General features: G+C 34.7%; 1 protein-coding gene across 4 annotated transcripts in view; it reads right to left on the bottom strand.

Moving 5' to 3' along the window:
• Positions 1-26821, bottom strand: part of LOC136039288 (DNA helicase MCM9-like) — a 200039-nt gene that overhangs the window by 141229 nt on the left and 31989 nt on the right. For all 4 annotated transcript variants that reach the window (XM_065722890.1, XM_065722892.1, XM_065722893.1 and 1 more), the window contains 4 exons: positions 19807-19973; positions 16153-16290; positions 8818-8924; positions 7970-8054 (listed from right to left, as the gene is read on the bottom strand). In XM_065722890.1, the coding sequence (XP_065578962.1) occupies positions 7970-8054; positions 8818-8924; positions 16153-16290; positions 19807-19973 (497 nt within the window). The remainder of the gene's footprint in view (positions 1-7969; positions 8055-8817; positions 8925-16152; positions 16291-19806; positions 19974-26821) is intronic.

The raw sequence follows: 26821 nt of genomic DNA on the forward strand, positions 1-26821 counted from the left end.
ACATTCTAGGACCACTTGGTCGATACGATCACCCCAGGAAAAAAAAAATAAAATAAATAAACACGAATCCGTGATCTGTCTTCTGGCAAAAAAAATACAAAATTCCACATTTTTGTAGATAGGAGCTTGAAACTTCTACACTAGGGTTATCTGATACGCTGAATCTGATGGTGTAATTTTCGTTAATATTCTATGACTTTTAGAGGATGTTTCCCCCTATTTTCTAAAATAAGGCAAATTTTCTCAGGCTCGTAAATTTTGATGAATAAGACTAAACTTGATGAAACTTGTATATCTAAAATCAACATTAAAATGCAATTATTTTGATGTAACTATTGGTATCAAAATTCCGTTTTTTAGATTTTCGGTTACTATTGAGCCGGGTCGCTCCTTACTACAGTTCGTTACTACGAACTGTTTGATAAACCTCTATAGTTTTTCCACCATGATACCGGTTAAATTGTTTTTGTTCTTAGTAACGATATTTTTGTTTCTATTGCTGTGTGTTGTGTTGTTTTGTTTTTTGTTGTTTTTTTTTTTTTGTTTTTTTTTTGTTTTTTTATGTTGTTTTATATGTGTTGGTTACAATATTGTTGTGTTTTTTTTTTCTTTTTTATATTTCACTAATCCGCTTGTGCCATTTTCAACGTTAATTTGTGGACTAGTTAATTAAAACAAATTTTATTTAATAATTTGAAAAAGAACCGCCCATCAATTCAGAAAAATCTAGGCTTTTCGGAGCGGTCGAACCCGGAGCCCCCCCCCACCGCGCACCTCCCCAATTGGTGAGCTTGGAAACAGTTTAGAAGCTTCATACACCTGGAATAACAACTTGTCAATTTAGAAGAATATACCCCCTTCTTCTCTACTTTTCCTACATTTTCTGAGGGAGGGGTGTGTCTACGGTCAAAGCGTAGAGAAACCACGCAATAATTAAGGGAACTTCCTTGTGAAAGGATCCGCGTAGCATATGTACCTGTCTCATGGTTCTCTGCCTGTTGAACGGGAACTCTATGCGAGGTTGGGAGCAAATCATCCGAGACTTCCCATTTTCCCTTCCCAGATTTCTTCAGGCTACCTATTTGGAGTTAGTTGAACTATTCTTATGACAAAAATAAGAATAATATAAACATCAATTTATATATTCCAAATATACTTTCCAATAAAATGGCGAAAATTCCCACGAAAATAGGAAAAGAAAATTATTTTGAAAATCTAGGGGAGAGCAAAAGGATCTAGGGATGGGAAGAACTTCATACCCTGGAAATGACTATTCGGACAGCCGTGTTTTCTACTTCCAACTTCAAACAAAGTAACCTACACTGCATGACATTAGCATATCACAGTCACTTCAATTGATTAGCAACCAATAGTCGGCGTACAAGTGGATTTCCGCGGAATTTGGACCAGCAAAGTCATGGGAACATCAATCTTATTGTTTCCAAGGAACGAAATTTGGTCGGTTAAGAGATGAATAAGTCGCCTTAAATGTGAAGTATCGTCTTTTTCTCATTTTTTAACAACGCATAACCGAGAAAAAGCAACACGAACACATTTTTTAAAAGAAAAATCCTATAAAAAGTAAAATCCAGAGAGCAAAACAAAAAAACAAAAAATAGTTTGGAAAAAATCAGTCAAACATGAAAATTATGTGAGCAGATAATATCAAAATATGATAACACCCCATTGTGACAATATCACAATTTGATATTATAATGATATCATAATGTGATATTATTATTTTATGTTTGCAGCATAAATCACAAATAAAAAAACACAGCAAAATACTACCCTTTTTCAACATGGGAGCTGGCAGGGGGCAGGGGGTCATGCCCCCCTCTAGAAATTTGAGACTATAAAGTAATCATAAGGAAACCAAAGGAAAGAGAGCACAATAGGGAAAAGCCATGGAAAAAATGTGTGCTGTCCCATTTTTGGCTGCCTGCAAATAGATTTTGACCATTAATAAGGAAAATGAAAGTTCTAATTTGTGACTGAATGACCCCTTTTGACTTTTCCACAAACATTTTTCCATATGATTTGGTTGGAGCAACAAAAAGAAATTCAAATTTTTCATAGTAATGAATTAGTAAGTAAATAACGATCCTTGTCAACAACGAAAATATAAGAGTCTAACAGTTGATAACATTCAATCAAAGAATCAGCTTAGCTTTTTATGGTGATCCTAAATATATATTTGTTAATTAGTAATTGCTGTAGTTATTAGTACACAAGAAAGTTCGCATAATTATAGAAAACGCAAGGAAAAAAACTTAATAAGGGGCAACTTAGGCAACAATATGCCAGCAAATTTTGCTTTGAGCACCCATGAGCTGATATATGAAGCCACTATAATCAGAAATATTTCCGCTGAACGGGATGCTAGGAATTTCTGTATTTTCCCGCTAAACATATATTTTTTTGTGTGTGTTTTATCATCATTTTATTTCTTTTTTCCAGGAGTGATTGCATTTGTCTAGGTGTCACTTTGAAAAAGATCTAATTTTTTATAGTTACGAAGTATAAAGGTGTCAAATATATAGGTTTTGGCATTCAAGATTAAATTTAAAATATTGACTCAAAATTTTTATCTTATTTTCTTAATCTTAGTTTTAATCTTTTACTATGAAGAAACAACTTTGATAATGCGTTACTTTTTATAAACACTGAGTTTAAAGGCATTAAATATTTTGGTGTTTGATAACCAAGTTCAAAACTTTCGATATTGTTAAAAAATATCCACCCAAATTTGTTTTGTGTATTTTTTATAACTACTTAATTTTTTCATTTTTATATACTATTACTTCAATTGACATACTTTTTTCCATTGCCTACAAAAAAATGTTAGCCTCTAAGCTTCATGAAATAAAGAAAAAAAAGTTTTTTCAACTGAAAATAACGAGCAACATTAAAACTTAAAACGAACAGAAATTATTAAGTATATGAGGGGGGGTTGCCCCCTCCTCAACACTTTGCTCTTCAGGCTGCAGTTTTTTGGCACTTTGAAAAAAGTTACTTATTGTTCTAATTAAACGACCCTTGTGTTTCAGGAGGCGTTTTTAAAGAACTGGGACAAAACTTAAACTTTAGTTTAAAGAGCGAGGTGTTGAGGAGGGGACAAGCCCCTCATGCACATAATTATTTCTATTCGTTTTAGGTTTTAATGTTGCTCCTTCTTTCAGTTGAAAAAAACTCGTTTTGTTTAATTTCTGATCGTTTTTTATATAACGCCAGGATACCTGGCTCCAACTCACGAATAACCCCCTCCCAATAGAAATATCCTCTGGACAATTCAATTCTGGCGGAAATTTACCCCGAACAAATACCCTTAACATCTCCACGCGTAAAATTGAATCGGTGAAGAGAAAGCAAGACATATAAAGAAATTTAGCATAGGAATTCTGGCAAATTCACCCGGTGTAAAATCTCCCCTGAAAAGTTCACCCCCTGGAAACTTCCCTCTCCATGTAAAATTCTCTCATTAGAAAAATTGTCCTCCTCTCCCACCCGAAAAATATATTCATGCTTCTCAATAAAAAATAAAACAATCTACAAATTTTATAACTTAAAAATCTCTCACCAGGGGCTTTAGGGGGTCATTTTATGTCTAAAGACATAGTTATTGGGCCTTTCAACTATGCTGAAATGAAGTTATCTCAAAATTTTGATCGGACGATTTTTGGAAAAAAGTGGCATGGGAGGGGGTCTAGTTGCCCTCCAGTTTTTTGGTCATTTTAAAGAGCACCTTAACTAGAACCACCATATCCCGACGTTCTAGGCCCACTGGGTCAATACGATTACCCCTGGGAAAAAAAAATAATTACACATCCGCGATCGGTCTTCTATCAAAAATTACAAATTCCACATTTTTGCAGATAAGAGCTTGAAACCTCTACAATAGGGTTCCTTGATACGCTGAATCTGATGATATGTTTTTCATTAAAAATCTATGACTTCTAGGGGGTCTTTCCCTCTTTTTTCAAAAATCAGACAGTTTTCTCAGGCTAGTAGCTTTTGATAGGTAAGAGTAAACTGAATGATGAAACTTACATATTATGAATCAGCATAATAAGCCAATTAATTTGATGTATCTATAGGTATCAAAATTCCCTTTTTTAGAGTTTCCTTTACTATAGAGCCGGGTCGCTCCTTACTTATAGTTTGTTACCACCAACTGTTTAATAATCCATCAAATCCAAATAGAAATCATTGAAATATTGATAGTTTTTTTCTGCGCTACCAAAAATATTGTATTCATAAAACTATACAGTTTCATGAAATGTAATTAAACAAACAGAAAAGGTTTTTCAACTAAAGTAATAAGCACGTTTAAAACTTAAATTAAATATAAATTACTCCGTATACAAGGGGGACTGCCCCCTTCTCAACACTTTGTTTACTAAACAAAAGTTGTTTGGTGCTTTGAAAAATCTTAAAAGGCCAAACTTCACAGCAAAGAGGAGGGAGCTAAGGAGCAGACAGCCCCCTTCATACAAAGAATATTCTGTTCAAATAGGTTCAAAATCTGTTCCTTGTTTAGAGTTGAAAAGCTCTTTTTTCTATTTAATTTCTGACTGTTTTCCAAATCATACATAGGCCTAACCAAGATATAATTTGAGGTACCGGTCCTTTAAATCCCTGGTTTATTGCTTTTAAAATGTGTAAATCAATAACTGTAGGTTCATTAGTACCGTCCTGCGTTTAAATTTGCAATATCAATTTTGGATAAATCTGAATATACTTAGATAATTGGCAATGAATATTAATTTTGGTAAAAAGGCCTTGTTAATATTACCGCTTAAGAATATTGGTTGGATGAAAAGGATTATTATTGTTTTTATGGATGGAAATTATGTGATAATTTTGATCTTCTACATAACTGAAGCCATCACAATCTCTACAACAGGATTTTCTTATCGGTAAATACATAACAAACATTCCTTTAAATACATTGGAGTACTTCATATAAATAGAAAAAGAAAAAGATTACTATTTAAAATTGCTGAAAACTTAGTTCCTAGCAGTATTTGCCACCTCAAAGAACTTTCCTCGTGGGGATGATGATGACCTGCTTTGCCTTTTCCATTTATGCTTTTAGATATGGGAATGTAACATTTTAGCTGTACAGAGAAACATTTTAATTAATTCCTATTCCCCCTGCCTCTTTCAACATTTATCTGAAGCCTCGGGAAGAGTAAGTAGTTTGTCAATTAAAATGTACTTTTGTAGGAATCTACCCTACCCCTCCCTAAACAGTGACTCACCCACCCTTCATTATAGCTGATACGCAATTACAGATTACCAAACGTAGCCTAATTTCTTTGCAAGTAAAGCGAGTCAACTTGGCTGAATCCAGTACTGCCACCGTTTGGTATTACTTTTTTTGTAATTGGGAAGCCTAAAACATAATTATTGATACTTTTAAATCAATTAGCTTCTCAGAATTTTAAACTGATTGCAAATTCGTCCTCTTCGGGGTAAAGTCGTAGTTTGGTACCCTAAACCACCTAAACTGTCACCCAACCGCCACTGCTATTTTGGCGTCTGACCCCCCCCCCTCCCCCAGAAAATTTTCTGCCGGCACCCTTATTTTTCAGTCCCCACAAAAGAAACGATTACGAATAGGTAAACAATAAAAAGAAGAAATTGCAAACTAAATTTACAAACCGTTGAGAATCTCCCTCTTTCTGCCCCTCCTTTCTCTTATTCTCTTTTTTTACCACCAATTTTACCGTTTAGTGCATTTTCACAAAGCCTAAGCTATAAACAAATAGTTTGACGAACAAGGTCAAATTAACCAAACCGGCCAAGCATGGTGCGCGTGTGAGCGAGTGAATTATAAAAAAAACGACATTAATCTAATAGCAGTTTTTGAACTACCATAAGAGTGATGATCGCAAGTATGTTCAAACGAAGGACAAAGAATTACAAACTAAATGTTGAGAACGCATCCCTCAACTCTTCTCACCTCCCTTCTTTATTTCTCATTTTCTTACCAATGTGATGCATGATGACTAATTTTGGGGTTAAACCTATAGTCACAAAAATTTATTTAAAAAAGAATAGTTCGACAGATCGGTCATATTTAACAAATCAGTTATGCATCTTCAGCGTATAAGCAGGTGAAACATATCCCAGATTAAAACATTTAACACAGCATTTTTTTTCAATTATGACAGCAGAAATGATGTACGCAAAAAAGAAAAATTACCAAATAAATTTCTACTAGGTAGACAACCCGTCTTTCTTGTTCACTCTCTGTTTGTCCCTGTCTTCTTTTATTCACATTTTTATTACCAACAGTGGGACCTATGCCTATACAGGGGCAGGGAGGGCTTTTACTCCGTCGCAACATATACCCCCCACCCAGCATTTTGCTAATAACGTTTGTATTATTTTCATTTGAAAATACCTGTTTTGGTATTTTCATTGGAAATCGAGCAAATAAGCAAAACTCCCCCTAGGTTTTGAAAAATATATTTTACCTCCCCCTCCCTATATTTTCTTGAATTGGCAACACTGATTACTACCATAACGCAGTATGGCTTATTTTTCTGTTTATTACAGTCGCAAGAATTGATTAAAAAAGAAAAGCTACACTTAACCATATAACGATTTTACTGGCTAATTTTAAGACAATTTGAAAGGTAATTTTTCGGTACAAAAGGAAATTACTTGGGTTGACAGCATTTGACAAAGTGGTTATAGTAACCTACCCTTTGCCCAAAAGGGGAGGCTCGGATTTGATTGTTGATCACTCGATGAAATTAAAGTAACATGGGAAACCGGCGAATTTCAGTTTATGATAAATTTAATTGTTATTGTTCTTCTTGTGAAGGTAGGCTAAAAAAGTTTCTTGTAAACAAACTGTGGTGTTTACGTATTATCCCGGTCCCACCCAAGAAGTGAGGTGAAATTAATCTAATGAAATATATCAAAATATGATGGAAACATAATCTTTTATTAACAAAGTTATGGAAACTACAGAAGAAAATTATGTAAAGCACGCCGAATAGAACGGATTATGTTAAATACCTAACCTAACGTAATCACCTCTAACCATCGGTGCTTACGCGTCATCCCGACCACACTGAAGAAGTGAAGCTAGGTTAATCATAATAAAATATACCTAACGATGAAAATATGATGAAAATATAATACTTTAGAAACAAAATTATGGAGAACTTACCATAATCACCTCAATATACATTAAATATTTAACAAAAATGTACCTATATCGTAGTTTTTCTCAAGGAAACTAACCTTATTATAACCTACTGCAGACAGACAAACGGGTTTTTCTCAGATCATACAGATCAAAATTCTTGGGTCAGGATAATACATAAGTACCCAAACTGTTCCTACACATAGAACATAACTTTCGTTTAAATAATTTCGTTTTATTGTTTAAACAATCAAAATTTGCAGCAAGTAGAGATGTAAATTGTCTTTTGCTCTTCTTTTCAAAAAAAGGTCAACATAAAAGTTTTTAGTAAAGATTAAATAAAAAAAAAGGTTTTTTTTAACTGAAAGTAAGGAGTGACATTAAAACTTAAAACGAACAGAAATTATTCTGTATATAAAAGGGGCTGTCCCCTCCTCAACGCCCCACTCTTTACGCTAAAGTTTGACTCTTTGTCAGAACTCTACTTTTTAAAACAATAAAAAACGGTCAAGGGTAGGACTAAACTTGACGAAACTTGTATAATTAAAATAAGCATGAAAACCCAATTCGTTTGACATATCTATTGGTATCAAAATTCCGTTTTTTAGAGTTTCGGTTTCTTTTGAACCGGGTCGCTCTCTACAGTTTGTACTGTAGAAAATCCCGGTTTTCAGGTGTGAATAGACCTACGATGGGGCCAGGGGGCAAAACTACTTTCATTTAGATGTCCTTGGCACTTTAGCAATAAATATACAGCACTTTCTCAATTACAATAATCTATACGCTGAATATAAACTATCTTACCTGAATGTGATTGGATTTAATGACAAGTTCAATATCTGACCTCTGACCACGATAGAGCGGTTTCCAACGCTGCAGAACGATTCCACTGAAATAAATATACAAAATAAATAAATATGAAAAAAATATTTCAATGGCTTCAATGCATTTCAACGCCTATTCAGAGTAATTGAAGCAGACACGTACAAATCGACTTGTTTTGGAGGAAGGCAAATCCGTCCAAAGAGTAGATAAAAGGCTACAAGATTAATGAAGAATCTGAACAATCAACTTGTGGAAGTGAATAAAAACTTAAGAGCTATGACTAATCAAGTAGGTAAGAAAGTAATAAGATAAGTAGGTAAGATAAGTAGATGAGTAGGTAAGATAAGTTAGGAAATGACACGGTAAAAAAAAAGGACCAACAATTCATCAGGTAATCACAGGCATGTACGCCAAGCTTTTATTCCTTGAGGGGCCCAATAAAAAAAAAATATTCAATAATTGGAATAGTAAATGCCCAAACTTTCGAGAAAATTTAGGATTTCAGGGGACTGTGCTTAAGATCCCCTCCTCTGAGTACGTCCGTGTGTGAACATATATAACGTCTTCGTGTAAGCATACAAATTACCTTTGTCATTTATCCTTCTTTTCATTTTTGGGATGAAGGAGGAGTGTGCGCAGCTGTGTTGGCATTAGGCGGCTTGGTGCTTCAGTGAGTAAGTAGTAGTAATAGTTATATTGATTCTTTTTTGGCTCGTTTATGCTTATTCTATTTCCAGTTTCACTAACAGGCTAAGCCATCTTCAACCGAATTGCTAACATATTTAAACAAACCATTTAAAGATTAACTAAATACAAGAAGGACATACCATACTCTAATGTCATCACCGGGCTTGCACGCGTCAACCAAGTCATCTTCCAAGGTAACCCATATGGACCTTGGGATACTGCCAAGTGACAACTTCTGCACATGTTCCTGTAATGAGTAATGTCACGTTATCTTCAGCAGCTCAAGATGGAGACATGACATGTCTTAAGCTAATGGAATTGGAAAACTCCCTTTTTGAATCTTTCAATACGAATTACTTTTCCTTTATTTTATTCTCTTTTTTTGGTACCATCAGGGGTCGGTTGTTAGCGAACAGTAAGAAATAAAGATTTGAAAATTTTTCACGGTATGGGAACCATGAAACGGAGAAGAGACATTCCTATGCAATTTGAAAAATTGTCATACATTTTCCAAAAAAAGAAATGAATTTTGTTTTTCTAGCCTACTAGACAGAGTAAACAAGAAGTAAAACGAAACTACCTCAGTTATAAAAGTTGACTTCTAAAGGATCATCTAATGTAGGATTCGTTTTGAGCATTGAATTATTAAAATGCAGCTTCTGCGGATACGAGGCGGTTCCTAAACTGGCATAATAGGCTAACATCTACCAGAAGAGGTGTTCTATCCTCAACAACCTTTTTGGACAGCAACATCTGACTAATTGTCCAGTTTTTTTTTTCTTTAGCGCTTCATATCTGATCAAACATTTGTGGGTAGAGAGGGCTTCATTCTCATCATCATACCAGAATAGAGTGCCAGACAGAAGCTGCGCAGCTGAGGAGAAAAGGGGTTACTAAATCTATTTTAAGTCCTACCCCAGCGGTTAGCACGTTAGGCTTGAAATCCTTTCTCAGTGAGGGCGGGGGCTTGAATCCTGGTGTCACTGGTTATTTGGTTAATGGGGGTCTGTGGCGTGAGCTCAGCCAGAGCGCTCAAACGGGTACCTGGAGAAATTTTGGGAAGGTAAACAGGAAGGTTGCTGAAAAGCACAGGATGGCTGGCCCCACAACCCCCTATAGCACCTCATGGCTGATGAACAATGAAACACAAATCAGCACTACCGGTTGAAACTGTACAGTTCAATACCGTATTTTTACTTCTTTTTTTTACTTCTATTCAAGGGGGATTTCAAGTCCACAAAAAATGGCGGGAAGTACTAATTGGGCTGAGAGTGCCTATTTATGGTCTATGCCTGATCCAAACTCTGTGGGAGGCTGAAGGTATTAAAATCTAGGTATCAAAAGACTAGGCAGGCTTGGTAAACACGACCTAGAGCTACAATTACGGTGTCTAACTTTTAGCACCCCTTTAGAGGATTCAAGTCCAGTGCAACAGAAATTGTCAATTGTGTCCACAACAGGGGTTGTTAATTATACTTTACGGTTCCTTCGTACGGGTTCTAATATTTTAGTTTTAATTTTTAATTTAATTTAATTTTTAATTTAAGTTTTGATTTTTTAGTTTTTAAAAGTTGCTGCGATAAATATAATGGAAATAGAAAATTTATAAATAACGAAAAAATCTAGGAAATTGAAAACACGGGTTTGATAAGAATAAGAACTACTAGCAGTGCTGACCGTCAAACTTGTTCTTCTAAGATAATTAGGGCTAGATCGCTGCGCAGAAGAGAGTCCAATCAATGAAATTTACATATACCTGCATATCGTGTCATTTTGATCAAAGCAGTTCTTTATTTCAGCGCTATGCACACTAAAAGTAAAAAGAAATGTTTGTATCAGCGCAATTGAGGTTTTTAGTGGGTTTTATATGAATGAGTTAATGCTTTAACTGGGTAGCGTCAGATCCAATTGGTTGCCTTTTTTTCGAAGCCACGTTTTCATTTGGCGTTTTATGAACAAACGAGAGAAAAATTAAGAAATGAAACTGCGAGAAAACACTTTTTAAATATTTCATAGGAAAACGGGGTTTCTTAGTGACTGATTCGTTTGGCGTTGTCTTCTTAAAACTCAGAATAAAAGCACGACTTAAGAGGCGATCTTGAGTCTTTTCTCTTATCAGTTTTACTTTGATGCATTACTAACTCAGATCATAAACTTTTTACTTGAACATATATAGTGATATAGGAAAAGCATATCAACACGCGACCAGGTAAACAACCGCCACGCATGGACAACAATGATGGCAACTGTAGAAAATTTAGAGACCCTGAAACAAAGCAGTTACAGCAGGTGGTGGTTACAAGAAGATTCCTGAAAGCACCACAGGCTAAAAAAGTAAATACTCCCAATTCTAAAGTATGCAAGAATTACAACTGTTATAACCGACCAGGTTGTAACAATTTTTTGGGGGGTTTGGGGTTTATTAAGGATCTTAACACAAATTTTGAATTCGCAAACGCTCCTGCAATTGTAGTTCTACTGCGAGAGACATAGATCTATTGACAAAACCAAATTTACATACTAATTCTAAACAAAACGAAGCAAAAATAATCCTCGTAGACACAAGTGTCTTTGTAACAGCAGAACCTAAAAAAATTGTATTGACTAAGCACCTAATATTACTTTTTGGGAGAGACGGTAATTCTGCTTTTATAACTTAAACAACATGACATGTTTCCCATGTTTCTAGGGGTTATTTCTATAAATTTTCTCGAATTTTTGAACTTCGAACAAAAAAAATAGTGCCCTAGCATTCCCTGTTGTCCTGAATTCGAAGAAAAACAATGTGGTAGCAAATTGGTTGCATGTAATTTGTCCTAAAGGCAACACATTTATAAAGGAGGGATCAAAAGTTTTCTCCTTTTCTCCCTCCCAAAAAAAATCGTATAACAAAATCATAAATCAACAAAACTATATCAAGAACAGTTTTGAGCCAACTAAAAGGAAATATTGGGTTTTAGCCCACCCCCCACTCTAAGCTGACACGAAGTACATACCCCAGCAAGCCTTCAAAAAAAGGAGAAGCTAGTGGCCTAGAAATGCTAGTTTTTTTCAATTTCTGAAACAAGAAATCGAAATAATGCGGTATCAAAGGGGTTGCACGCTATTTGTTGTGAGGGTCACAAGGTTGTGGAGGACGGGTTTTCAGAGAGTATTGGGATTTAACCTTCAATTACAAACTCTAAATTTAATTCATCAGGTAAATATCCGGTTTCCTTGTTTTGAGGGAGCTACTACTACTAATAATAACTCACTGCAGCACCAAGCCGCCTGAGGCCAACACAGCTACGCACGCTCCTCCTCCACCCTAATCTACTCAAGGCCTCCCTCTTTACACCCTCCCAGGAAGTTCCCATTTCCTTTAAATCTTTATTCATGACATCCTCCCAACCAAGACAAGGACGACCTGCTTTTTGTGTAGCCCCAGACGGTTGGCCAAAAAGGACAATCTGTCATCCTTCATCCGCAGAACGTGGCCTAGCCATCTCAACCTTTCTTTCATTATAGCCCTAGAAAGCGGAATTGAACCACATTCTTCGTACAACATACTGTTTGAAATACGGTCAGTCAGCCCGGTACCCAGAGCAATCCGTAGGCAATTTATCTGGAATACATCTAGTAAATTTTCATCTGCTTTTCGGAGTGCCCATGCTTCAGAGCCATATTTGACCACTGTCATGGATAAAAAAATTCCCCTTTCCTACATGTTTCCAAGAATATCTTGTTTCAAAAGCTTAGACTTCGTTTAAATGTAAGGACTAAAATATTACACGCTGTTAATCATTATGTTGGGTAACACCAATGCAATTTTTGTGAGGCGGTCGTATAGGGAAAAGACATGGCTTGTTTTAAAATTTCCAAAATGAATTATTTAATCTAAACTTTTTGAAAAGAGATAAAATGCCTGCTGGCAAATATACCTGCGACTGCACCAACTACACATGATGTTTAATCAAACAGTTCGTGGTAACGAACTGTAGTAAGGAGCGACCCGGCTCAATAGTAACCAAAACTCTAAAAAATTAAATTTTGATATCAATAGCTACATCAAAAGAATTGCATTTTAATGCTGATTTTAAATATATAAGTTTCATCAAGTTTAGTCTTACCCATCAAAAGTTACGAGCCTGAGAAAATTTGCCTTATTTAAGAAAATAGGGGGAAACACCCCCTAAAAGTCGTAGAATCTTAACGAAAGTGACACCATCAGATTCAGCGTATCAGAGAACCCTACTGTAGAAGTTTCAAGCTCCTATCTACAAAAATGTGGAATTTTGTATTTTTTGCCAGAAGACAAATCACGGGTGCGTGTTTATTTGTTTGTTTGTTTTTTTTTTTCCCCAGGGGTCATCGTATCGACCAAGTGGTCCTAGAATGTCGCAAGAAGGCTCATTCTAACGGAAATGAAAAGTTCTAGTGCCCTTTTTAAGTGACCAAAAAAATTGGAGGGCATCAAGGCCCCCTCCCACGCTCATTTTTTCCCAAAGTCAACGGATCAAAATTTTGAGATAGTCATTTTGTTCAACATAGTCGAAAACCATAATAACTATGTCTTTGGGGATGACTTACTCCCCCACAATCCCTGGGGGAGGGGCTGCAAGTTACAAACTTTGACCAGTGTTTACATATAGTAATGGTTATTGGGAAGTGTACAGACGTTTTCAGGGGGATTTTATTTTGTTTGGGGGTAGGGCTGAGGGTAGGGGGCTATGTTGGAGGATCTTTCCTTGGAGGAATCTGTCATGGGGGAAGAAAAATTCAATGAAAAGGGCGCAGGATTTTCTAGCATTACTATAAGAAAACAATGAAAAATAAACATGAAAAGTTTTTTTTCAAATGAAAGGAAGGAGTAGCATTTAAACTTAAAACGAACAGAGATTATTACGCATATGAGGGGTTCTAAAAATACTTTAGCATAAAGAGCGAGGTATTTAGGAGGAGATATATACCTCGCTCTTTATGCTAACGTATTTTTAGTAATTTCAACTATTTATTCTACGGCCTTTCTGATTCAGGGGTCATTCTTAAAGAATTGGGACAAAACTTACGATTTAGTGTAAAGAGCGAGGTATTAACGAGGGTACAAACCCCCTCGTATACATAATAAAATATAAGATTATGAAAGTTTGTTACGTAAGTTAATTCTTAAGTTACGTATATTGTTTACTAATAAAAACGTTCGTTAAAAATTAAAAGTTCTAGTTGCCTTTTTAAGTAACCGAAAAATTGGAGGGCAACTAGGCCTCCTTCTCCACCCCTTATTTCTCAAAATCGTCTGATCAAAACTAAGAGAAAGCGATTTAGCCAAAAAAAGAATTAATATACAAATTTCATTTTAATAATTTATGTGCGGAGAGCCAAAACCAAACATGCATTAATTCAAAAACGTTCAGAAAATAAATAAAAAAAACTAATTTTTTTAGCTGAAAGTAAGGAGCGACATTAAAACTTAAAACGAACAGAAATTACTCCGTATATGAAATGGGTTGTGCCCTCCGCAATCCTCGCTCTTTACGCTAAAGTTTGACTCTTTGCCACAATCCTACTTTTTAAAACAATTAAAAACTCTCAAACAGTTCGTGGTAACGAACTGTATTAAGGAGCGACCCGGCTCAATAGAAAACAAAACTCTAAAAAACGGAGCTTTGATGCTAAAAGATATATCAAAATAATCAAATTTTCATGCTGATTTTAAATATATAAGTTTCATCAAATTTAGTCTTTGTCATCAAAAGTTACGAGCCTGAGAAAATTTGCCTTATTTAAGAAAATAGGGGGAAACACCCCTAAACGTCATAGGATCTTAACGAAAATAACACCATCAGATTCAGCGTATCAGAGAACCCTACTGTAGAAGTTTCAAGCTCCTATCTACAAAAGTGTGGAATTCTGTATTTTTTGCCAGAAGACAAATCACGGGTGCGTGTTAATTTGTTTGTTTGTTTTGTTTTTTTTGTTTTTTTTTTCCAGGGGTCATCGTATCGACCAAGTGGTCCTAGAATGTCGCAAGAGGGCTCATTCTAACGGAAATGGAAAATTCTAGTGCCCTTTTTAAGTGATCAAAAAAATTGGAGGGCACCTAGGCCCCCTCCCACGCTCATTTTTTCTCCAAAGTCAACAGATCAAAATTTTGAGATAGCCATTTTGTTCTGCATATTAAAAACCGTAATAACTATGTCTTTGGGAATGACTTACTCCCTCAGAGTCCCTGGGGGAGGGGCTGCAAGTTACAAACTTCGACCAGTGTTTACATATAATAATGGTTATTGGGAAGTGTACAGTCGTTTTCAGGGGATTTTTTTTTTGGTTTTAGGGGTGGGTATGAGGGGAGGGGGCTATGTGGGAGGATCTTTCCTTGGAGAAATATATCATGGGGGAACAGAAATTCAATGAAAAGGGCGCAGGATTTTCTAAAATTACTAAAAAAAACAATGAAAAAATAAACATGGAAAAGATTTTTTCAATTGAAAGTAAAGAGTAACATTGAAACTTGAAACGAACAGAGATTATTACGCATATGAGGGGTTCTAAAAATACTTTAGCATAAAGAGCGAGGTATTTAGGAGGAGATAAATACCTCACTCTTTATGCTATAGTATTTTTAGTAATTCCAACTATTTATTCTACGGCCTTTCTGATTCAGGGGTCATTCTTAAAGAATTGGGACAAAACTTACGATTTAGTGTAAAGAACAAGGTATTAACGAGGGTACAAACTCCCTCATATACATAATAAGAATTAAAGAATATAAAAGTTTGTTACGTAAGTTAATTCTTAAGTTACGTATATTTTTTACTAATAAAAAAATTCGTGAAAAATTAAAATTTATAGTTGCCTTTTTATGTAACCGAAAAATTGCATGGCAACTAGGCCTCCTTCCCCATCCCTTATTTCTCAAAATCGTCTGATCAAAACTAAGAGAAAGCCATTTAGCCAAAAAGGAATTAATGTGCAAATTTCATTTTAATAATTTATGTGTGGAGAGCCAAAATCAAACATGCATTAATTCAAAAACGTTCAGAAATTACATAAAAAAACTAGTTTTTTTAACTAAAAGTAAGGAGCGACATTAAAACTTAAAACGAACAGAAATTACTCCGTATATGAAATGGGTTGTCCCTTCCGCAATCCCTCGCTCTTTACGCTAAAGTTTGACTCTTTGCCTCAATTCTGCTTTTTAAAACAATTAAAAGCTTTAGCGTAAAGAGCGAGGGATTGCAGTGGGGACAACCCATTTCATATACGGAGTAATTTCTGTTCGTTTTAAGTTTTAATGTCGCTCCTTACTTTTAGTTAAAAAAAACTAGTTTTTTTATGTAATAACGTAAAGAGCGAGGGATTGCGGAGGGGACAACCCATTTCATATACGGAGTAATTTCTGTTCGTTTTAAGTTTTAATGTCGCTCCTTCCTTTCAGCTAAAAAAATTAGTTTTTTTTATTTAATCTTCAAAAAACAACTAAACCTAATACTAACTTGAAGCTTGACTTCCTGATAGTCCTTATAACTGTCTGGGTTTGTTTTTCCATGAGAAACAAATGATGTGCTGTTGCAACTATTTGGACCTTCACATTTCGATGGCGGTTGGAATACATAGTGCTGCTCAAAGTCAGCCTAGATACAAGAATTATAAACAATATATATATATATATATATATATATATATATATATCACAAACGCATTAAAAAAAAAAATTCACCGGTGAATTTCCGAAATATATTTTTTTTCTCCTTTGATTTAGTGGTCGTAGCCAGTCAAATTTTTCAGTTTTATGCAAGGTTTGATGGTGAAACGTTACATTAAGTTGGGTTAAATTAGCTTAGTTTTTTCGCCCATTTCTTATATTTATAACCAAATTTAACCTATCTAACCTAATCTAATATAAACTAACATAACCTAACATAACTTTAACTTTTACCATCATAGCTTGCAGATTGAAAAAGCTGAAACGCAAAGCTAATTGAATCTAAGCAGAGAAAAAGGAATTTCGGAAATTCATCGGTGAATCACGACATTAACCAGATTTCGAACATTCGTGGTAACATATATATATATATATATATATATATATATATATATATATATATATATATATATATATATATATATATATGTACTACTGTACAACTTTTTTCCGAATAAAATGAATACGAACTTTCCAGAAGGAAGAACTTTGCATGAACCATTAATGGGAATTCCCATTTATGCCGCAAAAGGGCTTATGTACATTCACACATAAACAGGATCGCACTGATTAGCACTAAACTATTTCTTGAAACACTTTTTATTCATAGGACATTTTCTTAAAACAGCATGCTTTTGAAAAAATAGCCTTTTTTACTTTTTTTTAGGATAAAATAAGAATGCTGACAAAACAAGATTTTTCCAGCGGTCTCTCGTGCTTTCTAGTTTTCATACTACCTTGAATTACTTCCACTCTGCCATAGGGAAATTTCAGACTTTCTAATCATTATACGTATATGAAAGCTTTTCACCTAGTAATATTATAAATAGTCTTATGTTTATAAAATGGATAAAACTCTTCGTAACCGGAATAATATAGAGACGGTTTTCTGGGGTAAAGAATTTGAACTGTCTTTCTGAAGCTATAATTGCAAATGGCAATTTTTATTTTTATTTTTTTTTAACGCTGATCAGTCTTACAACTAGACACTTTTACATGAAATTTTAGGACTGAAGAAACCTTAACTAAAGAAAAAATTTGGTAGTGATGATTTGCCATGTCTTTCTATTTAGACAACAAAACACTTTTTTTTAATAACAGATGTATTTACTTAAAAACCTATAAAATAGATAGATTGAAAGATATGTTTAAAAAAAGTCCTTGAATGAATAAAATCACTAATCCCCAAAAAGGCTCCACGGCCATTAAAGGAGGGGCCATGGAGCCTTTTTGGCTCCATGGTCCCTCGGATCAGATATTTTGTGATCATAACACAAAATATCTGATATTAACCGTCCGAGAACATTAACTCAAACAAACAATATACATATTGTATAACAAAATATCACATTAAAAGATCCTTTTAATAAAATTTCAGATTAAGAAACGGGTTAATTCAGGTTAAACGAGTGTCAGCAGAAAAAGGTCTGGGTAGCTTCAGCCGTATAGAAAACCAAAAATTACACTGATTTTCATCTGATATGAAGAAACCCCCCCCCCCCTGTCCGTTCACCCTAAGCTCTATAATTAAAAGTATTATTAAAATTTTATAACTCATAATTTACTCATATCGAAAATTTTGACTTGTGCAGTATCTCTTTAAATTAAAAATCCAATATTTTAGTTCTTAAGAAGAAAAACTATAAAAAAAACTCTTTCATATGCCCAAAATTATCTAATAATAAAACTATATATGACTATATTTTCAAAGAAAAGCAAAGACCCATATTGAAAACTAAAACAAGTAGAAATAATTTTATACAACAATTCAGACTTAAACGAACAGAAATGACTATCAATGAATAAATGAAACCCAAAATGATCACGTATGAAAAAGAATAATCGAACAAAAAGACAACAGTCACTACTACCGATAGATGAATAAATCTTAAAACAAAAACAAATCAAAATGAAAAAGCAAGAAATGAACAGCAACAAACCAAAACAGGAGTAGGGCTACCGCCCTTCAAACCTTTCCAAATGCCAAAGCGTCATTTGCGCTATAGTTGGAAGTAAAATGTATTTGAAACATTGTAACTACTACATTGAAAAATCGAAATTGCTAAGACTTACTTCAATTATTCCCCGTTATAATTTAAACAATCAGTGTACTTACATCAATTCTTTCCAGTTCAGTTCATCAGCTTTTGTTTCATAAAGCGATTTTCTTTTTTGTATTTTCGTTTAGCGGGTTGGAGAAGGGGCCGCAGAACCACCCTTATTTGTGAATCTTAATTAGCCTTGTGATACTATTTTTGGTGCTCATGTTAAGACAAATGAAAAACACACTGCTCGAAATACAAAGCGTTTTCAGTATAGCGGAAATGGCACTACAACCTTTAGAAGAGTTTAGGCAGCAGCAGTCCTACTCTTATTTGCTGTAATTTCTATGTCTTTTACATTTAACTTGGTTATTTATTTAATTTTTTTTCGTTTTAGGTTCATTTATTCATCATTGGGAGTAAATATTATCTGTGATTGTTCATTTAAATTTCAGTTCGTTTGGCTGTAACTTATTCATTCATGTTTCGTTTTATATTTGAATTATTATATGACTTTCTTTCTGCTCGATTTTCTCTGAGAAATTTCTTTTTAGGAAATCTTTTTCAAAATCGATAAATCTACATAAACATTTAGAGTAGGAAAGAAGAATGATTTTAGGAATTAAGGATGGACAAAATTTATAAGTGAGTTTGTCTGTGTATTCCATTGATTTCTTAAAATAAAAGTGTAGCCTACTCTTAATCTAGAATTTTTTTTTAATATTATGTTTAGTTATTTAATAAATCACATAGATATAGTAATTCCCTTTCCAATGAGCCTTAAAATAGTTCTTGATCATGTTCTAGTGCCCCACTAGCGGTGAAGAAAAAAAGAACAAAAAGGAAGAAAAAAAGAGAACACATCATTTCTAATCTGCAAAAAGGTTTGAAGGGTAGTGGTCTATTCTACCGGTATGGAGTTTTCGGCAACGGCACTTCCAAGGCCTTTTTTTGTTGTAATCACACACCATTTTCGAAGGGTTTCAGGTGTCTCTTGGAATTTCCATAAATTTGCTTTCAAAGTAATATTGTACTATTAAGACTAATCAGAATAATAATTACCATTCCTAAATCAGCTAAAAATGATAATTTTTTCTCACTAGACCATTTTTATCACATTTTTCAGTTTTTGGTTACTCTCGGCCGCAGTTCGTTCTTTAGTAGGTTGCATCAACTGGGGCAGCCATGATGTCTTTTAGAATAAAAAAAAAAATATCTATAAGATAAAATTAAAAGAACAGGAGAGGTCGTTGAAATCTACAAAAAAAAACACATTTGCTGTGACAAAGGTATTTTTAAGTTAGTACTCTTTCTGCCATCAGAAGAAAGACTAAGCAAAGGGCCGAAATTAAGGTCTTCGTTTCCACAAACTTGAGACATTAGGGCTGGACAAATAAACTCACCTCCAAAGTGAAAGTATATTGACACTTCACACATTGATAATTCCGCCTGTATTCAAGCATTTTCGGTTGAGTCGTTCTTATGACAGTTCCGCTCAAGCAAATAAACAAACCGACATCTCTGGTGTGAGGAATTGTGACACGATACAGCTCCGGACATTCGGGCAAGCCTAAAAGAAATATATATATAAACGACTGAAGAATTTTTTCTCTTCTTTAAACATTTTTCTGTCTCCGTTAGAAAAATAAGCAGTTGTTCATAATTTCGGTCAACGAAAATAGAAAAGAATAGTAAGCGGGGAAAGTTGAAGCTCAAAAATTTATTACAAAAGAAAATTTAACCGAAAAACGAAGACACCTAAGAAAAGATGACGGTATTATGGTCAGGGTTGCCATAATGACTCTACATAAGGTTAAGGTGAAAAATAAATGTGCACAAGGCGATCTATCATCAGTCGAATATCAGGTAGTCAACAAACTGACATCTCAGGTGTGATGAATTGTGACACGATACAGCTCAGGACATTAAGGCAAACCCAAGAGAAATAGATATAGAAGGCTGATGAATTTTTTTGTCTTTTTAAACATTTTTCTTTCTCCGTTGGAAAAATAAAAAGTTGTAAATAATTTGGGTGCATGAAATTAAGAAAAAATAGTTAAAAAGATAAAGTTGAACCTTAAAATTAGTTAAAAAAGAAAGGAGACATTCGAAGAGAAGATGAAAACAACTAAGGAAAGATGATGGAATTATGGTCAGGGTTGCCAACTCGACTGTACATGAGGTCAAGTGAAGAATAATTACCAGCGAGCTATCTGTCATCAGTCGACAGCCAGGTAGGGTGGATACAGCTCCAAATATTCAGGCAAGCCTAAGAGAAACATACTTAAATAACTGAAGGATTTTCTTCTTCTTTTAACCTTTTTTGGTCTCCATTAGAAAAATAAGCAGTTGTAGATAATTTGGGTTTACAAAAATAGAAAAGAATGGTAATCAGGAAAAGGTTAAAGCTTAAAAATGATTAAAAGGAAAAAGAAAATTAGGAGGAAAAATGAAAACGACTAAAGAAAGATGGTGGAATAGTGGTCAGGGCTACCACCTCAACTCTGCATAAGGTCAGGTAAAGAATAAATGAGGCGAGTGATATGTCATCAGTCAACTTCCAGGTAGGGTAAATACAGCTACGGAAATTCAGGCAAGCTAGGGGCGAAAGCTGTCCAAGTCACTTGACTATCTCTTCAATTGTTAAAGAAAATTTGTTTGTTTAAAGCAACAGGTATATTAGCGAACTTAAATTGTGGTTCATCTGATTCGGAAGACTAATGGCGATCATTTAGTTAGATTCACTTTTTTTTCTTATGCTCTCTCTATTTTATAAATGTTTTTTTATGCAAAAATTCTCTTGGCTTTGTTCAAGAAACTATATTAGCAAGTTTAATAAGATTCATACGAGCTTGTAAATGTTTTTAAGCTGAACTATTTGTTTAGACAGTTCATGTTGTTTTACTCATTTAAACACCCTTTTTCAACCTTTGTTTTTTCGCTGCGATCGATTTGGGGTTTCAGAACCCTCAAACTGAACATGGGTTGTTTAATTTTCGGGTCAGTGTTTCAGTTAACAGACGTTTTGTCTTACGCATGATACCACTAAACTTGGATAAACATGTCATATGCCGTTGTTAAAAACCAATCGAAGCTTATATATTTCGTTTTATCCAAAAGATTGAAATTTTTTTTTGAATTATGGGGAAAAAAGCAGAATAAAAGAGGGTTTGGTTTGATTAATGTGCAAAAGGGCAGCGAAAAGTTAAAACAAATATACGTGAAACGCGAAAGACCAAGACTTCCAAAGTATTTGCTGGACATGGAGGAAGTATCTATGCAAGAGGAAACCATTATAGAACCACTGAGACTATATGTTGATCACAAAGATCTTTTAATCCAATATATGTAAGTGCCAGCTTTTGATTTTACATGAATATAACATGGTTCCCAGCCTTGACCCCAAGGATGGTTACATTGACCCCCCCCCCTAAAAAAACAAGAAGTTGTAGGGGCTCAGATAACTCCTGATGCTGGAGTGCCGTTTTGGGGGTATTTCCTGTCCAAGATTTGAAATCGCTATTTTTTAATTTTTTACTGAGAAAAAAGAAAAAAATCATAAACCTTGAAAAAGATGTCTGCTGCTATCTTATTATTATCTTTTTTTTTTCTTTTTTCATCTTTATTCTTTTTATTATCTTTTTATTATTATCTTTTTTCTTTTTTCATCTTTATTCTTTTTATTATCTTTTTATTATTATCTTTTTTCTTATTATCTTTTTTCTTTTTTCATCTTTATTCTTTTTATTATCTTTTTATTATTATCTTTTTTCTTTTTTCATCTTTATTCTTTTTATTATCTTTTTATTATTATCTTTTTTCTTTTTTCTTATTATCTTTTTTCTTATTAAACAAGAACTTTTTGCCCTTTCCAACGTTTTCAAAAACTGGTGCGCCTCCACTAGTGTGCAATCTGTTTTTATCTATTTATTCATTGTTGGATTCAAGTTTGATGTGGATCACAATAAAATACAAAAATAAAGACTTGGAATCACGAATGCCTTAATTTCCTGTAGTAAATTTGCTTGATTTTTAGGTGAAACCCCAATACATGACATGCTTTAGATGCTACCATTTGAGATATTCACGTACTTTAACTAAGGGTGGCCAAGATGCATCTGGGCAAAGTGATAGTTATACGTACGAAACCAAAGGATCCATGTAATACTTCTTGGTTTCCGAGAACAAAAAAATCGACTATATGCCTAAGTTCTTACCATTTGAAGCCAGGGATAATTGCAAGGACCTAAAAGTCACGTGAGAAAGTGCAGTACCACTTATTTTGAAACCAAAAGCTCAAGCTATCGACCTTAAAGTCTGGGAGCAAGACTCTGCTACCCAAAAAGTCCTTCATCTGTTCGTTCCCCATAATCCTATCCAATGTTTTTGGTACTTACCTAATAGCTTGAAGCCATCTTTTTTTAAGTCCCTGCACCAATAGCTCACTATTTTTTTTCCAAGTCTGACGGAATAAAATTAGACTGGATATGAGGGTAACTACCAACCTTTTAAAGTCCCTGCTCTTAAATAATTTCTGACACCACAAGGGCTAATCATGACAAAACACAAAATCGCAAAGAAAAGAAGAACGAGGACAATTAACAGCCAGTGAAAAAATTGAAAATTATGCAAATACTTCGGTCAAGACCTCCGCTTGACCATCCTCAGTACAGAATAAACTGATAAAAATATATAAAAAAAACCTTAAAACAAAACACAAAACTAAAATATGATGACCCTTTCTCAGTAACGGTGAAAGAGTCACCGTTACTGAGAAAGGGTCGTTATATTTTAGTTTTTAGTTTTTTAACTGCAAGTAAGGAGCAACAATGAAACTTAAAACGAGCAGAAATTATTCTGTTTATGAAAGGGGTTGACCCTTCTCGACGTATCACTCTTTACGCTAAAATTTGACTTTTTCTCGCAACTCTATTTTTTAAAACAATAAAACATTTTAGCGTAAAGAGGGAGCCGTTGAGAAAGGAGCAACCCCTTTCATATACGGAATAATTTCCGTTCTTTTTAAGCTTTAATGTTGCTCCCTACTTGTAGTTAAAAAAACTTGTTTTTTTATTTAGTTTCTGAACGTTTTTAAATTAATGCATGTTTTGATTTTGGCTCTCCGCACAAGAATAATTAGAACGAAATTTGCATATTAATTTTTTTTGGTTAACTGGATTTCTCATAGTTTTTATCGGACGATTTTAATAAAAAAAATTGGAGGGGGAGGAGGCCTGCTGCCCTCCAAGTTTTGGTTACTTAAAAAGGCTACTAGAGCTTTTTAATTTTTACGAACGGTTTTATTAGAAATAAATATACATAACTTAGGAATTAACTTACGTGACGAACTTCTATATCTGTATGTTTTTATTACGTATATGAGGAGATACACCCCCTCGTCAATACCTCGCTCTTTACAGTAAAGCTTGAATTTTGTCCCAATTCTTTAAGAATGACCCCTAAATCACAAAGGCCGAGGAATAAATAGTTGAAATTACTAAAAATACTTTAGCGTAAAGAGCGAGGTATTGTGGAGGAGACGAACCCTCTTGTAAACGTACGAATTTCTGTTCGTTTTAGGTTTTAATACTGCTCCTTACTTCCAGCTGAAAAAAAACTTTTTTCGTTTATTTTCTCATTGTTTTTTTTTAAATAATGCTAGAAAATTCTAAGACCCGTTCATGGAAATTCTCTTCCCTCGTGATAAATTCCTCCACAGAAAGATCCTCCCACGTAACGCCCTCCCCCAAACAACGCCACTTCCCCTCAACACGAAAAAGTCCCCCGGAAAACGTCTCTACACTTCCCAATAACCATTACTATATGTAAACAATGGTCAAAGTTTGTAACTTGCATCCTCTCCCCCGGGGACTGTGGGGGATTAGGTAGCCCCAAAAGACATAATTATTATTTTTTCGACTATGCTGAACAAAATGACTATCTCAAAATTTTGATCCGGTGACTCTGGCAAAAAAGAGCGAGGAAGGGGGCCTAGGTGGCCTCCAATTTTTTTGTCACTTAAAAAGGGCACTAGAACTTTTAATTTACATTGAAAAGGGGCCCTCGTGCGACATTCTAGGACTACTGGGTCGATACGATCAACCCTGAGAAAAAAAAATAATAATAAAAAAATAAACACGCATTCGTGACCTGTCATTGGCAAATTCCACATTTTTGTAGATAGGAGCTTGAAACTTCTATAGTAGGATTCTTTGATAAGCTGAATCTGATGGTGTGATTTTCGTTCAGATTCCTTGACTTTTAGGTGTTGTTTCCCCCTATTTTCTAAAATAAGGCAAATTTTTTCTCAGGCTCGTAACTTTTGATGGGCAAGACTAAACTTGATGAAACTATATATTTAAAATCAGCATTAAAATGCGATTCTTTTGATGTAACTATTGGTATCAAAAAACTAGAATTTTGGTTATTATTGAGCCGGGTCGCTCTTTACTGCAGTTCGTTACTACGAACTGTTTGAAAAAGGCAGGATAAATTCCATTAAAGTCAGTCATCTGGTCCTTTGTTACCCCTTAGGATAGCTTATCGACATGTCAAGTTACCCATGTTGAACTTTCTCTATGGCTGCTTAATATTGTATGTGGGGGACTAAATCTCCGTTGCTTTGCAATCAAAATTGAGAGCTAATCAAATTCCCATTGTCTAAAACCCTAAACAAGAGGTTTTGAGGGCACCATCTTGACAATCCACAGCAGGTATTGTTTTCTGCAAGTATCTTTGAAATTCCACTTCAATTCCGATTTTAGTTTCTACAAAAATGATGATTTTATCAGTTTTCACTATATTTATCATTTCCGTCAATCAAAAATATAGCGATATTCATGTAATTAGGAAGGAAAAAAATGTTAAGAGAAAAAGGTGATAAACAAGAACAACGGAATAGGTGACTGATCTCCACCTACTCCCCTCCCCTGAATGTGCACATTGGCATACAATACAAGAGATCAACTTATCGCAAATAATTCAACAGACTTAAGGGCTGGACTGCGTTAACGTTTCATTTTTTGAATCGTGCAGTGAAGAAGTTATTTTACACACTGATATGCCACCAGCACCGAAAAAGACATCGAAAAGATCTTGCCAATCACGTAGTTTGGAATCAGATTCACAACCAGAAGAAAAACAGACTGAAAAACAAAAACAAAAAAAACTCCAGTTTTGCTCCAGAAAGAGTAGCCAAAAGACGAAATTTCAGCACAGGGAGAATAAACGTTAACAAAGAAGTAGTAGTTGGTGCAATAAACGGTTGTATGACTCAAGCGTCGGGAGCTTTTTTCTACAGTTGATTTAAACTGTCCGTCACAATATATTTTTACAAAATATGAAATTGACCTTGGTGAGAACTCGAAAAAAAACACATCACCAATATTTACTGAACAATGGCAAGATTGAGCGCAGAATGGCTATTAAAACAGGCGAAAAAATCGACAAGTCTCAGTAGAGACTTGTGTAATAGTGGACGGTAGCTGGTGTTCTAGAAACTGTGGCAATATAAATTCTGCGTTGGCTGGTTGCGGAGTCGTCATTAGTTTTTATTCAAAGAAGCTTCTACATCTTGGTATTAGAAATAAATACTGTTGCAGTTATATGAAGCATCGCACGAACGAAAACACTTTGCTTCTCGACCACTCGTGTTTTATGAACTGGCATGGAATCTGATATTTTAGTGGACTCTCTAAAATATATTAGATTTATCGCTGATGGTGACTCTAGCACCCATGTAGAGCTTACAGCCAAAGTACCATACGGTACATATATCGAAAAAATTGAGTGTGCCAACCATGCATTTAAGTGCCATTAAAAGAGGCTTTACATGAAGCGAAAAGAAAACCCTAAATGCAGGAGGTTTACTAGTGATTTTAAAATTAAAACAATGTGCGACTTTGCAAAAAAACGCAATTGGACGCACAACCAAAGAAGGGAAAGGTGTCAAAGACCTTGTAAATGAGCTGAAAACAATACCGCTGCATTCCTTTCGCGGTGTTTATAGACAATGCCCAGAATGCTGCAAAATGGCAGGAAAAAATTTTGAATTCAACGAAGATGCCCCAAGCAATATTTTCCTTTGTCATGCGTATTCAGCCTTTGACACTTTAACTAGAGACCAATTTCACATCGGAAACAGTACTAGAAACTTGCAGAGTATTTTTATGAGCATAGTTACTATGCTTATCGGGGGGGGGGGGGCCATAAAGGTGGCTAAAAGAGCCCGATACACAATCTGCGTTAACGCTGAGGGCACCAAATATTCTAAAGGACATTCTGCCCGTTTGAATATATTTTGCAGAAGTTTAGTTTCTACATCAAGCCGTTTGTTGAAGTGACTTGCTGCAAACCAGAAGCGCCACAAACAAGCAGACGTGGAAACCGAAAAGACATCTGTTTGCATAACAATCTACG

The sequence above is a fragment of the Artemia franciscana genome, chromosome 19 (genome assembly GCF_032884065.1).
Source record: "Artemia franciscana chromosome 19, ASM3288406v1, whole genome shotgun sequence".
NCBI lineage: Eukaryota > Metazoa > Arthropoda > Branchiopoda > Anostraca > Artemiidae > Artemia > Artemia franciscana.